We start from the raw sequence: 13,741 nt of genomic DNA on the forward strand, positions 1-13,741 counted from the left end.
GTCTACTCCCTTAAATGAACTGTGATATGTAACAGTAATAGGACCATAAAAAGGCTAAAACTGGGAGACAGTATTTGTATGAAATATGAATTTGACTAAAGTTCATTAATTCAGCTTTATTCAAATAATAGAAATGATGTTTGGAGGATATATATGCATAGTTAGGTGAAAGCTGAGGGCATTCATTGTATTCTTTTCAACATATATACTGAAGTGAAGATAAATTGAAATAATAATAAAAAAATAAAAATTCTAACATCACACACCTTTTTCATAAGTGTAATTTCAACTAAAATTTCTAAGTTAAATCAAAAACAAATTTTACCCTCGTCACAATATCATTACCACCATCTCATATAAAAATATCGACCTTTGTTCTAATTACCACTCTCTAAGGAAAATTATTTGATGACGCAAACCAAATTGAAAATGTATTTATGAGGGTCTGGATGGGGGGGTCTGTTATTCTGTAAACATTTAATTTTCACCCCTTTTTTCTCTAATCTTTAAAAAATTAACCCCTTTTTCTCTAATCTTCAAAAAATTAACCCCTTTTTTTTCTAATCTTCATTTTTAATGCCCGTAATTCTCTAATCTTCATTTTTTAAGGGCATTATTCTTTAATCATTTAACCCCATCCAAACCCTCATTTATACCTCGCTAATATACGATAATCAAGAACTAAGCCTATAAATTACAACAAAAAATCGTTCATCGGTTAATGAATTTTTTTAGAAGTGGTCAATTCAGTATAGATCATTATAGCAAATGTAAGAAATTAGTTAGCTGTTGAAATACTAGATATCATTGAGATGGGAGCCATCTCTGTGGGCCCCGCTGTCAATAACGTGGGGTAAATAAGTTGTATGGATAATCTGATATGAAGCATTATTTGAAGTTATTACATAGTCTCATGTGTGATTTTGATCTAAGATTTTAAGTTAAAACTGATAAATATTCTCATCTTACTTTCATAGTATAATAGTGATATGACTGCATGATGTGAACTCATTGTTTACTACTCTAAGGTGACTTCTGGATATATGGATTGATGTTTGAACAATATGTTTAAAGGTGCTGCCCAATTGATATTTGTCACATATTTTTAGAATTATGCCTTCAATATATTATGACCCACCAAGTATAAAGTATGAAATATTAATGGTTCTCGAGAGGTAGAGCAGACACAATTTGTTAAGAACAACGAACGGATGGACAGACCGACAGACTGATCTTAGACCTAGGATGCATACATTATGACACATTCTCTTGTGTTGGTTAATATATATGTTAAGTTGAAAATGTTTGTCAGGTATAAAGTATGAAATAATAGCAGCTGTCCTCTCAAAATATAATGTGGATCAAATTTGTTAGCGATGGACAGACCAACAGACAGACAGACCTTTGACCTAGGAAGTGGTACATACATCATGACACACCCTCTGGTGTTGGTTAAAATGGATGTCAAGTATAATATTTGAAATCATAACGGTTCTCAAGATATAGAGCGGACACAATCTTCACCACAGGACACAGGGTTGTCAACTGAAACCAAAGTTTTTTTGACGTTGACCTTTGACCTAGGAAGTTGTACATACATCATGACACGCCCTCTGGTGGTGGTTAAAATGTATGACAAGTATATACTTTGAAATCATAACGATTATCTAGATATGGAGCGGACATGATCTTCACCACAGGACACAGGATTGTCAACTCGAAACCAAAGTTTTTGACCTTGACCTTTGACCTAGGAAGTTGTACATACATCATGACACACCCTCTGGTGGTTGTTAAAATGGATGTCAAGTATAAACTTTGAAATCATAATGGTTATCTAGATATGGAGCGGACACGATCTTCACCACAGGACACGGGGTTGTCAACTGAAACCAAAGTTTTTGACCTTGACCTTTGACCTAGGAAGTTGTACATACAACATGACACACCCTCTGGTGTTGGTTAATAATCATGTTAAGTATTAAGTATGAAATCATAACGGTTCTCTAGATATGGAGCGGACACGAAAGTGTTACGGACGGACGGACAGACTGATCACTATAGGGCGACCCGCCGTCGGCGGGGCCCTAATAAATTGCTAGAGTGGCTTAGTATGCTTCAGTTGTCTCATTGGCAATCATACCACATCTTCTTTTTTATATTCCAGTTTCTATTCTATAGATATTGTTAGTAGCCCACATAAATGGCTCATTTTTCTAAATCAATAAGTGATCATTGACTCTTAAAGTCTGACTACTAAATGACAATGCTTAGTAGAAAATAAAAAAATAGCAATTTAAAGTCCTCAGTTTGACAAAACTGATGATCATACAACCTTTGCCCTCTTAGTTCACCTGCTAGCAGGAGACAACCAAAGTTGTAACAATAAGACCTTTTCCCATATCTTAAATTGAAAACTAAAATATACCAATGAAAGAAAACAGGAAAGCATATTTAAACAGTTTTAAGATAACTACCACCGGTAATCTACTTTCTGGTTCCGTTAATTTTTTTAATTTTCAAGAAATGCAATCAAAAACTTCATTTTTTTAATTTTATTATCAACTAAAAACCAAAGAACAAAATCCATAGATAAAGAATAAAGCTGAATCAAAATGGAATGACAGCTGAAAAGAGGTAAATAGAAAAAATCCAAATCCTCTACTAAACTGTTAGTAAATAGATTACATATAGGTTATAAAGCCAACAAGTATGGAATGTGGGCAGAGTTTTGGGAAGTGTGCAAAATTATATATCTGAATAAAAAAATGGCGTGCCCCGCAAACTTACACTGTACAAATACTTGGATGATGATGATCCATGATACTTCAATAAGAAAATAATGCAATGATAATTTTATTAATAGATTCGATATATATTACTGAATACATTTCATCTCATCTCATTCTGAATGAAGAAATGTGAGGCTATCAAATTAACTGTAAATCATTAGTCATTTTATACTGACATTTGATCCATATCTCATACCATACAATGTAAATATGTCCATATTGTCCCCTTTTAGCCCCACTTCGAAAATAACCCAAAACAACAAGAGATAAGTTTACAAACAACAAAATATGAGCTTTAAAACCATGTTAATTTCACTACTATAAATCCCAAAGATCCAAAATTATAGCTATATCATTTTAAATACAATCCTGATTCAGCAAACTTTATTCAAATATTTTGGCCACAAAGTTATTATTTACTAATAAAGGACTGCGATGACATGACCTTCATGTTTTAATTACATATATACATGTAAGTATGACCTTGAGAGACACACATCACCATGGTAACTCACCTTGCTTCCACCCATGCCGCCATACCCTGTTGACTGTTTGGATGAGTAACTCTGGACATTGATTGAAGACATGGAACCAAAAGGGGAACTTAGTGCACTGGTTGCTGGGGTTGGGCCTCTTGATCCACTTGCAAGATTGCCTTAAAGATAAAAAGAAAAGAATATGCTATGATTAAAAATTTGCTTATGAAAGTATATGTAATTAAAATAAATAATGAGTTCACAGTACATTAATTCTTTGAAAATGCTTTGCTGATCCAAGGAAAGATAATCAGCACTGTTATTACTTAATTTTATGACCCTCTTATGACACTATTTTCATAGTGATGGTCTCATGTAGATATTTCTTTAAGTGATTATATTTGGATTCAACTAGGGTAAACTATGCTTGTAGAATCTATTGTCACCAACTTAAAACAATAAATCAAATTCATAAATTAAACTGTGATAACTAGAAATTACCCTGTTCACTCTGATTCAATCTAAATCTGTTTTTAAAATATCTCCAAAGCCACCCTCAAACAGAAGTGCTACCCATTTCAATTAAACAATATGTTTGTCAGATTTAATAGTTGAAAATACATATATAGTGCTACTTCAATCCAGTGGTGTGTCACTAAGAATTTTATCCAATTCTTTCATAAATGGGCACTAACTTCAATAAAACTCCGAATTCGACGTTGTCAAATTCGACAACGTTGCCGAATTATGTACTGTTTTTGTTGCCGAATTCGACAACACTGGCTTCAAATTCTTATCGCCAAAGTTCTAGAACTATCGGCATTATCTCCCTTAGACCATAGAAGTCGCGCAAATTTCTGCTTTCACTTTCACTTTGGTTGAAGAAAATCCATCCGCGGGAATCTCCAGAAACAATCCAAGAAGACAGGTACAGATCATAATTTACTGAAATTCTTACTTTTCCCTCTTATAAAAGTACCACACATATAACCCAATCTGAAGTTGCCGAATTCGGAGTTTTCCGGGACTTTAACCGAATCATGTGGTATACTGTGGCTTCATTATTATTTGTGGATTTTGTGGGTATAGGTGAACCACAAAAATAAATGTTCAACACATGACAAATTTTCTAAAGGCACATATAAAGACTTTGGCAAAACCACAAAGTTAAATGTCCATAAACCTGCAAGTTTTCCTTAATCCACAAAAATTGGTGCCAACCAAAATAAATGAATCCACAGTGAGTAATTTCGTGTGCAATTGTCTTCCTTGTGAACCAAATTTCCATGTATAAAATTACTACCTAAAATACCATTAGATTTCCTTCGCATAACATTAGTTCTCACTAGTTTACTTAAATGGCCTGTAAAACATTTAAAGAGATAATGAAATTTCCCTTTGAACCATTAAAAAAAAAAGCTGTTTTTAAAATATGTTCCAAACTGAAAAAAAACAGTATCAGAAATTCATGAGGTTCTGAGAACATTCTTTATATAATCTGAACAAGTCAGGAACCATAAGATTTCCGTTGCACAACATAGAACTTTGATAATGAATAAAATGGATGGAGAGTTGTCTCATTGGCACCCATACCACATCTTCTCATTTCCAAGTAACCAAATTATAAGGCTGAAAAGATAGCTAAAAAAAGCCATATTGATCATTTTCTTCTACTTATGTTTATTTTATTTTTCATTATGCTAGTACAATGTAGTAATACTACTAGTATGTTTATTTGTAAAAGCCTTGAAATTCTTTTCAGTGCATGTATATTACTTGACTCTTCCATAATACATCAAAAGGATAACAAATATTACCAAAATCATTAGGGACAGTACAACAAACAACACCCGCCAATTAAAATGGACACCTTCAAACATTTTACAATAACAGACAACACATGATCAAGGATGCCAAACATGGAATAAGCCAAATGTGTTGCGGTGAATATTTTTTTTTTTTACAGTTAACATAAACTGTTATCACAGAGATATATCTCGCCTTTTTGTAATTTTGATTATGCAAATGTTGAAATCAAAATAGCAATACTTTAACATCTTACAAAAGTTTGCAAATATTCAAAGTCAATGAACCATGAATGAGTCACATGGTTAAACAATCTCTATGTAAATGAGATGTGCCAATGCTAATAAAACTGCATACCAAATACCATTATCTTATTATAAGTCGTTCCCAAACCTTAAAACAAACATTAACTTGTAAACTATGTGAAAGTTTCAAAGTCAATGAACCATGAAGAGGGGGTGGGGCTATATAATCTGCATGGAAACTATACTTGCAAATGCCAATAAATTTGCATACCAAATACCGGGTATCATTGACTCAACATTAGCAGTTCATCTTAAACTGATCTAATCACAAACTAATACATGTAAACTAAGATAAGTTTCAAAGTCATTAGACTGTGACTGAGGGGCAAGGCCAAATATTCTCCATGGAAATAAGATATGTCAATGCTTATACAACTGAATACCAATTAACATTGGCCTACCACTAATGGTTCCCCTTGAACTAACTTAATCACAAACTAATACATGATAACTTAAAAAATTTTAAAAGTCAATAGACCATGACTAATGGGGCAGAGCCAAATTATCTCCATGAAAATGAGATATGCCAATGCTTATACAACTGCATACCAAATATCATTGACCTACCACTTGTGGTTCCCCATAAACTGACCTAATCACAAACTAATACATGTAAAATAAGCAAAAGTTTCGAAGTCAATAGACCATTACTGAGAGGCAAGGTCAAATAACCTCCATGGAAATGAGATGTGCCAATGCTTATACAACTGCATACCAAATATGATTGACCTACCACTTGTGGTTCACAATAAACTAGACCTAATCACAAACTAATATATTGTTGTTGCCGTCACCAGAACCGATGCCGGAAACAGCATACCTATGTCTCGCTTTTTGACTCCGTCAAGGCGAGATAAAAATGAAAGGATGAATATCCTGAATACATTACAATAAAGGAAAACTTAGTACAAATGAAGACAAAAGCCAACAATAAACTTACTTACATACCAAGAAGATGTGGCTGTATCCCTTTATAAGAATCAATATCCATGAAAAATCAATCCATCATTATAACTCTGACATATAAGAATATAATTCAAACTAAACATAAACTTTAAAATGTAAACTATTAAATGTGTCAGTCAAACTATCATATAATTGAGAGTCCTACAAAAATGATCCAGCAGAGACAAGCACATAACTTTCAGATAAGGTTTTATTATGAGAAGAGTCACATGTTACTTAGAACATGTATATGCAATTTCTTCCTATAAAGGACACTTTAATAATGGTTGAAATGTTAAGATTAAGCTAATCACTTCTTAAAAAGGGGGCACTGTAACAAATAAAGTATATTTACCTGTTTTTGTGAGGTGTGTTTGGAAGAGTGATTTAACGACTACATTCTCTGAGGCACGTAACATATTAACAACATCTCCAGGAAGACGATCTCGATTCTTTTCTAGGAAACCCATTGCATCATACTCCACTCGTCCAGCGTAGTGGTCCACGTAGAACGTTATGTTACTTCCCTTTGGTCTGCTGTAGTGTTTGGACTGAATGTTTTTGTGAAATTTTTCTGAAAATAAATCAAGTAGAAATTTTCATGATTGTTCTAAATATGAAACTTGTGAAAAAATCATAATTGCAAACACTTAAATCTTATACATAAATATGAAATATGCTTTAAATCTATGTTTTAATACATCTATAATGCTTTTGATGATATCAATGCAATAATTACTAATTACTATGGTTGTCATGCATTGATATTCAACAAAATTTGGGACCTAATATAGTCCCAATAACAATTATTTCAAAACCTTGCAAAATTCCGTAAAATATCAATTTATACAAAATCGTATAATTTTTTTTTCAAATTTGAAATTCCAAGGCTGGTTGTTTGTCTCTGGATCTTCACTAAAGTTGACAGAGGTTACAATATGCCAAAATGAATATTTCATCATGCTAAGTTTATGCCACAGCTTCAGAATGTGCAAATTCTCATTATTTGTAAGCATTTTTCTTGAGTTCATAGAACTTTTAAATTTTGGTATGGAATTCTCTGATTGAACAAACACTGAAAAGAGATTTCCAAACCAGTCTGAAATGTTTTTCTTACCAACAAGAGATGCATCTGTGGCCTTTGGGAAGTGACTTTCCTCATCCAGTAAAGCTAACAGTCCCATAGGCTTCATCAAGAACATGTCTAGTAAGGGATGATTATCTATAAAGGATACTTGGATACCCTCTAATCCTTCACTTTTATACTCTGCCTGCAAATGTACAGAAATTGTTACTACTACGTTTTCCCAATTAACTTTTAAATCTAGTACAGGCCAAGAGCTAAATTTTTGGATTCTGTTAGCATGTAGAGATGGTTTTTACAGACCCGATAGCAATTCTACAAGCCTAGGCCACTCTGTCTGTGGTTAAGCAGGTAGACTGCAACCAAAATCTCTTAACTGTTTATTTATTTTCCTGAGAGAGGTCAAATTTATTTCTGACGAGCTTTTAAAAAGAAAAAAGCTTTAAAATCATATTGTTCAGTGGGAAATCAGATCAATCTAAAGAATAGGGTTACATACAGCAAACGAACTGTTTCATCTGAACAATATTAAATTCAATACATAAAATAAGAGAGGTGGAAGAAGCCAAAGGGGTATTCAAAGAAGCATGAGCAGGGTTCGAACTCACAACCTCAGTGTTGACTGGCTAGCGATTACAGTTGTAGAACTATTACGTTTTCTTGGCAACTAAGCTGCCCCCCAAAAAAAATAAAATAAAAAAAAACAAAGTACAATCTACAAAACATAACATAGAAAACTTAACTCTGAGCAACATGAACCCCATCAAAAACTGGGGTTGATTTCAGGTGTTATGAAATTCTATCACCATGCATATATCATGTATATAATGTATATTGAATAATGTATAAATGTTTATGTCACATTAAGCTACATGCACTACTCACAAATAAACAGCTGTGCCAGAGGTGCATTTTACAGCCCTTCTTTTGCATATTAAGAGGCAGATTAAGAGAGTTGTCCACCCCATCTTGTGGCCAAAAAATAGTTTATAGGGAATCACTGAAGCATGACTGGAGCAGGCATTTGTATAGTCAGTGGGCACTCACTTATGATAATTTCTGGATCTGCCACTGATATTCAAATTGTTGAAAGAATAAAATGAAAGATCTAGAAGGTTTTTAATCAGAAATCTCCAAAAAAAAAATCCATAATTATATCCTTAGACATGATAAATATTGCCTAAACATATGATTATTAAACCAGGATTTTTTTTCAAAATGGAACAACAGTGTAAAGTTTGTAATAATTTGATCCAAGCAAACTACAGCTTGTGCATGACATGCGAAAAATTACCTTAAATCCAATTGTAAAAGACCCAGAACTCTAGAATAAAAATTCAAAAGGTACCTTATTTTCACAAATTCAAACAAATGTGTGAATTTTTGGTAAATTTTTCCAAAAAACTGCATGATGATATCCTAAGACAATACAAAAAATGCCTATACATATGATTATTGAAAGCCCAATAACTCTGAGATAAATCAAAGCATACTGAAGTGAGGGTACAAATGCCATACACATACATGGCAATCCTGTACACAAAACATGCTGCATTGTTGTTATTTTCTGTTGCCCATTCAACATGAACATATCGCTAGGGAAAAAACATAAACGGCAATATTGTTCACCAAACATGCTGCATTGTTGTTATTTTCTGTTGGCCATTCAATGTGGAACATACTGCTAAGCAAACATGATGTCATATTAGAATTCCAATGTCACAGCATTGATACCTTAAGAAAGCAACCTCCAAAGTTGTGACAAACAAGCAACACAGAAAAATAATTAAAATCCATTTAACAAATTGGAAGACTGTGTTTATATTACCAACTTTAGCCTATGGATTTTATAATTTTTTGACAGATTACATTGTACCTTTCTTGTGGTAATACATCCTGGTATCCAGTCAAGTAAGAGCAACCAAAATAAGTAAAATAAAACATATAATTGGTGAAATTTGAGGGGAAAGTTTGCAGTTTTCCCATGATTTTGTTGTGTAAAGAGAAAATATTGATTAGTTATGTTCCCAACAAATTGTACCGATTGAATGCTTGATTTTACTCTTTTACATTGCTCTTACTTGACTTGGTAACAGGATCTCAAACCCCAGTGTATGTAACCAGTTAAAAAACATATAAACTTCGCAGTCAAAAGTCGGTAATATAAAAAATAGTCTATTTAATCACTGATTTTTTTTTAATACTTGTAGAGGAGATTGTCATTTTCAGTGAAGTTGGCAATAAATTTGGTTAATAAACTTACCATCTCCCAGGCAAATATATGTTGGTTAAAGTAATACTGAATTTGTTCATTGGCTATGTTTATACACAACTGTTCGAATGAATTCTTTGGAAAGTTCTCAAAACCAAATATATCCAGTAATCCTATTATAAAATTGTTCTCTGAGCTGAAAAAGAAGAAAAATCAAATTTTAGTAATAGTGTCTTAATTTTCTAATAGAAAAAAAACAGCAAAATGTGAACATCAATAAACACAAAAAGCTAATTAGGAACAATGCTTTTACAGCTGTTCTTCATCTCAAAGTCACAGTGACGCCTTCAACTTGGAGTAAAAAAATGAAAAGAAAAAAAATATTTGACTCATAGCACAGGTTCTATTTCTAATTTTTTCCAGTTATTTTCTTTGAGCTCATTTAATTTTTGTTCCTGTCTTTTTTCTTTTGACTTTGAGAGATAAAAGTTCATGTTAGACAGTCTACAAAATTTTATAATATCTTCATTTCTTTCTTTAGCTTGTCAAATTTCATGTCTTTATCAATTTATTTTGTACAGGAAATGGTGTTCATGATTTACTGAAAATTTTGAATGGTATTGGGTTGTCTCTGAACTTCTTCAATTGAATGGATGCTAATTCATCACATTATTGTAACTAACTTATGTGTATAAATAGGTACATGCACAATGTCTTCAACGATGTCTGTTTGATTATAAATTTTCCCTAATTCTGAAAGCTTACCAAATAAAATATACTATTTAAACATGGGAGATAACTCTGTTAGCTATACAATTACACTTACATCATACCTGCCAACTTTTGAAAATGCCCATGGGGGTTTTAGCGCGCGACAACAATTTCAAAGTTTAAAATTCTTTGCGACGACTATTTTGCGCGAAAAAGTGTCATTTTTGCATGATTTGTAAGATGAGCTTACATCCCTTTTTTTTAAGTTTATTTGCATGATTCTAGTTATTATATCAGCAGAAAATATGAACATGTAGCTGTAAGACCAGAAATTATTTTCATGTGTAAGGATACTAAATAGTTGTTGACTTTTCAAATTTAAAATTATACACAAAGAAGGACTTTTATCAGGTTGGGAACAACACATAGGGATCCCCCCTCAATGTTAGGACATTAAAAACCACTTTTTAAGTACAAATGAGCATTCATATTATTTGAAGAAACTTTTCCCAAAGAACTGTACATCTTATGATCTATCATTGTCTATCTGGTATTATATGGTCAACACATGTCCAAGAATTTTGATATGTTCTTGGCCTTATATCTTCTTTATTATTCAAAATAATAGGACTCTTCATTTAGAAAAGCTGTTCCAAATATAATGTCAGAATTTCCCATTTTTAAGTTAACAAATCTACATTTTCCTATTTAATTTTTACAAGAGTGACCCCTTGACTAAGGGTTGTCCCTCATTTAAGGGATTCCTCATGTTGATGTGGGGGGGGGGGGGGGGTTTCCATGTGGAAAATAATGAAGAGTACATTATCCTTTAAATGATTGAATACATAAATAAAATTATGTTACAGCAAGTGTAATGTCAATAAATTAGTGAATAAACTACTTTTATTATATTCATGGTAGTACTGCATCATTGAAGTTTGTCAATCAGCCATGCTTTTATTCTTATTCAGTGTAAGAACCTCCTTGCAGTTGAAAAATCATTTGCCATGTTCACGTTTTTACAATTCTGACCAACAAACAGAGGAATACAACACAAGTTCAATATCTAGCATGTTAAAACAATCTTGAGAGAAAACGTTTTTGATTGGCTGATTAATTTGATCATGAGAAACGCACAATTTGATTGGCTGAACACGATTTTCCTCCATTGGACACAGTTCAAAATCGGGAACAACAATATTTTTCGTGTAAATTTTCACCAAATCGTGTTTTAGAGGGTTTTTCAGGAACACGATCGTGCAATCGTGACAAAGGGTCAAAATCGTGTAGTACACGCCTAAATCGTGAAAGTTGGCAGGTATGTTACATTGAAAATGCTGAAAAAACTCTTACAATGATATGAAAAGGGAGACAATTCTGTATGCTATTCAAGAAATAAAACAACAACATGAGAGAGAGTTTTTTTCTGAGAGCATAAGGTGATAAATCATATCGGTAACAGGGTTTATAAACCATGTTGTCAACCCAACCTGTGTTTATACATTGTTTTGTGGAATAGCTGTTACAGTAAAACAACTTACTCTGTATCCAGTGATGAGACTGGCTTCAGAAGGGAATTTATTCTGTTAACTATCCAACTAAACAATCTACCATATAAAGCTTTAGCCATAGCATCTCTAGCATCGAAAGCTTCTGGTACTGAATTGTCCCGTATAATGACTTCTCCCCTAGCAACAACAGCTGATGTGGTAAAGGCCTCAACAAGGTCATTCTTGTTTATACCTAACAGCTTAGACACTGACAAAATAGGTTTCATTTTAAAAAAGAAAAATCTATATAACGTTTTTTTGAAACAGATTTTTAATTTCTTATATTATTAATTAATTTCAAATTACAAATGCACATCTCTAATTTCATAGTTTAAATTCAGACATTTTTGTTTTTATTTTTTATTGTGATACATGATTCAATCAATCAATTGCAAACGTATATTTTTTTTTTCAAATTCGTTAATTTATCTCATTCATTTAAGAAACCTTTAAAAAGTCTTTCTCTATCCATATACAATGTAAAGTCAAACAAACTGAAATTCATACACATTAAGATCTTATGATATATATTGGTCATAAAAGTTAAGTTTAGGTTTATTTCATTGTATTCTAACTGAATGTATACCTCTTATATCATAATCAAAATTACAATTTAAAAAAATTATCATGATCCAGCAATTAATCAATCAATCAATTACATGTTTGAATCATTTTTGCAATTTATGAATTTATCTTCATCATAGAAGAAACTTTTAATGAGTCTTTTTATCTCGGTAAGCAATCTAATATAAAACTAAACATCATAACAACTTACCATATTCAATTAAATACATATTAGTGATGACACATGCTTCCCCTCCATGTGTAGAAGCTTTCTCATCAAAGTCAACATTACCCGTGTGTAAAATGGAAGCTATTATACCATAAACTGCTTTAACTTCCTGAAATAATAAAAATGAAGTCCTGATATAATCTTATAAATACTCAACACAACATTCTTATACTTTTGATTCATATCATTTCTATTACCAGAAAAACTTGCGGAGTTCTGACTAACAAGGTCATTGAGCCTGTTTTACATTTTTCAAGTATTTGTCTGTTTTCTTAAGTACCAGGGTACATTATGCAACCCTACTAGCATAAACATTGTCTGTTCTTTGATTGGGTTATTGTCCGTTGACACTATCCCCTGTTTCAATTCTATTATTTTATCAAATATCACACATATCATATCTGCCATATGGAATTGATTCCAATTAAAATATTCATCCTTCTGCTCAATGTACTGTTATGATATTGTAATTATTATATTTATTTATGTTGGCCTGATTTGTATTGTGTGGCCTGATAGTTGTTTACAGAATAATTTTAGAATTGTGCAGTGTAGAAATCTCTGGAACAATTACAGAATGATTGGAACTTTCCAGAATGATCCTAATAAAAGATGCATTATATAAACTTCTACATTTTACTAGAAACTTCTGTTGTAACTTTCTAGGATGTTCCATTATAGACTGTTCTAGAATCTTCCATGACAAATATATATATATACAGACACTAAAGTTAAACTCACTCTTGGACACTCTTGGACTTGGACTTAGACATCGACAGACATTAATATTCATAGCATTTGGATTGACATTTTTATTCTACAAACAACATCATACGGGATTGTGACCTTAGTAGTGAACGTAATATTCAGATTGGATTCCGAAAGATTTCCTGATACAAAGATAAAAGATTGGACTCATATTTTGACAGTTAAGTTGACAGTAATATTTGTGTAATACTTCTTGTAAACTTTTGTATAATAAATATTGTTAAATTTTATTATTGATTTGTGTCTTTTGTTGGCTACAATTTAAAGGTGATTTCTGGCCGTAACAGTACAGACATAGT

At 32.2% G+C, this 13,741-nt stretch overlaps 1 protein-coding gene across 5 annotated transcripts in view; it reads right to left on the bottom strand.

The window, feature by feature from the left end:
* Nucleotides 1–13,741, bottom strand: part of LOC143058506 (myosin-IIIb-like) — a 90,925-nt gene that overhangs the window by 35,821 nt on the left and 41,363 nt on the right. For 3 of the 5 annotated variants that reach the window (XM_076232018.1, XM_076232019.1, XM_076232017.1), the window contains exons 17-22: nucleotides 12,657–12,783; nucleotides 11,873–12,089; nucleotides 9,672–9,816; nucleotides 7,442–7,595; nucleotides 6,680–6,898; nucleotides 3,308–3,447 (exon numbers count right to left, since the gene is read on the bottom strand). In XM_076232018.1, the coding sequence (XP_076088133.1) occupies nucleotides 3,308–3,447; nucleotides 6,680–6,898; nucleotides 7,442–7,595; nucleotides 9,672–9,816; nucleotides 11,873–12,089; nucleotides 12,657–12,783 (1,002 nt within the window). Of the gene's footprint in view, nucleotides 1–2,790; nucleotides 2,827–3,307; nucleotides 3,448–6,679; nucleotides 6,899–7,441; nucleotides 7,596–9,671; nucleotides 9,817–11,872; nucleotides 12,090–12,656; nucleotides 12,784–13,741 lie in introns of all 5 variants that reach the window. The other 2 variants (XM_076232016.1, XM_076232015.1) reach the window with 1 other exon arrangement.

Source organism: Mytilus galloprovincialis, chromosome 14 (assembly GCF_965363235.1).
Source record: "Mytilus galloprovincialis chromosome 14, xbMytGall1.hap1.1, whole genome shotgun sequence".
Classification (NCBI taxonomy): Eukaryota; Metazoa; Mollusca; class Bivalvia; order Mytilida; family Mytilidae; genus Mytilus; species Mytilus galloprovincialis.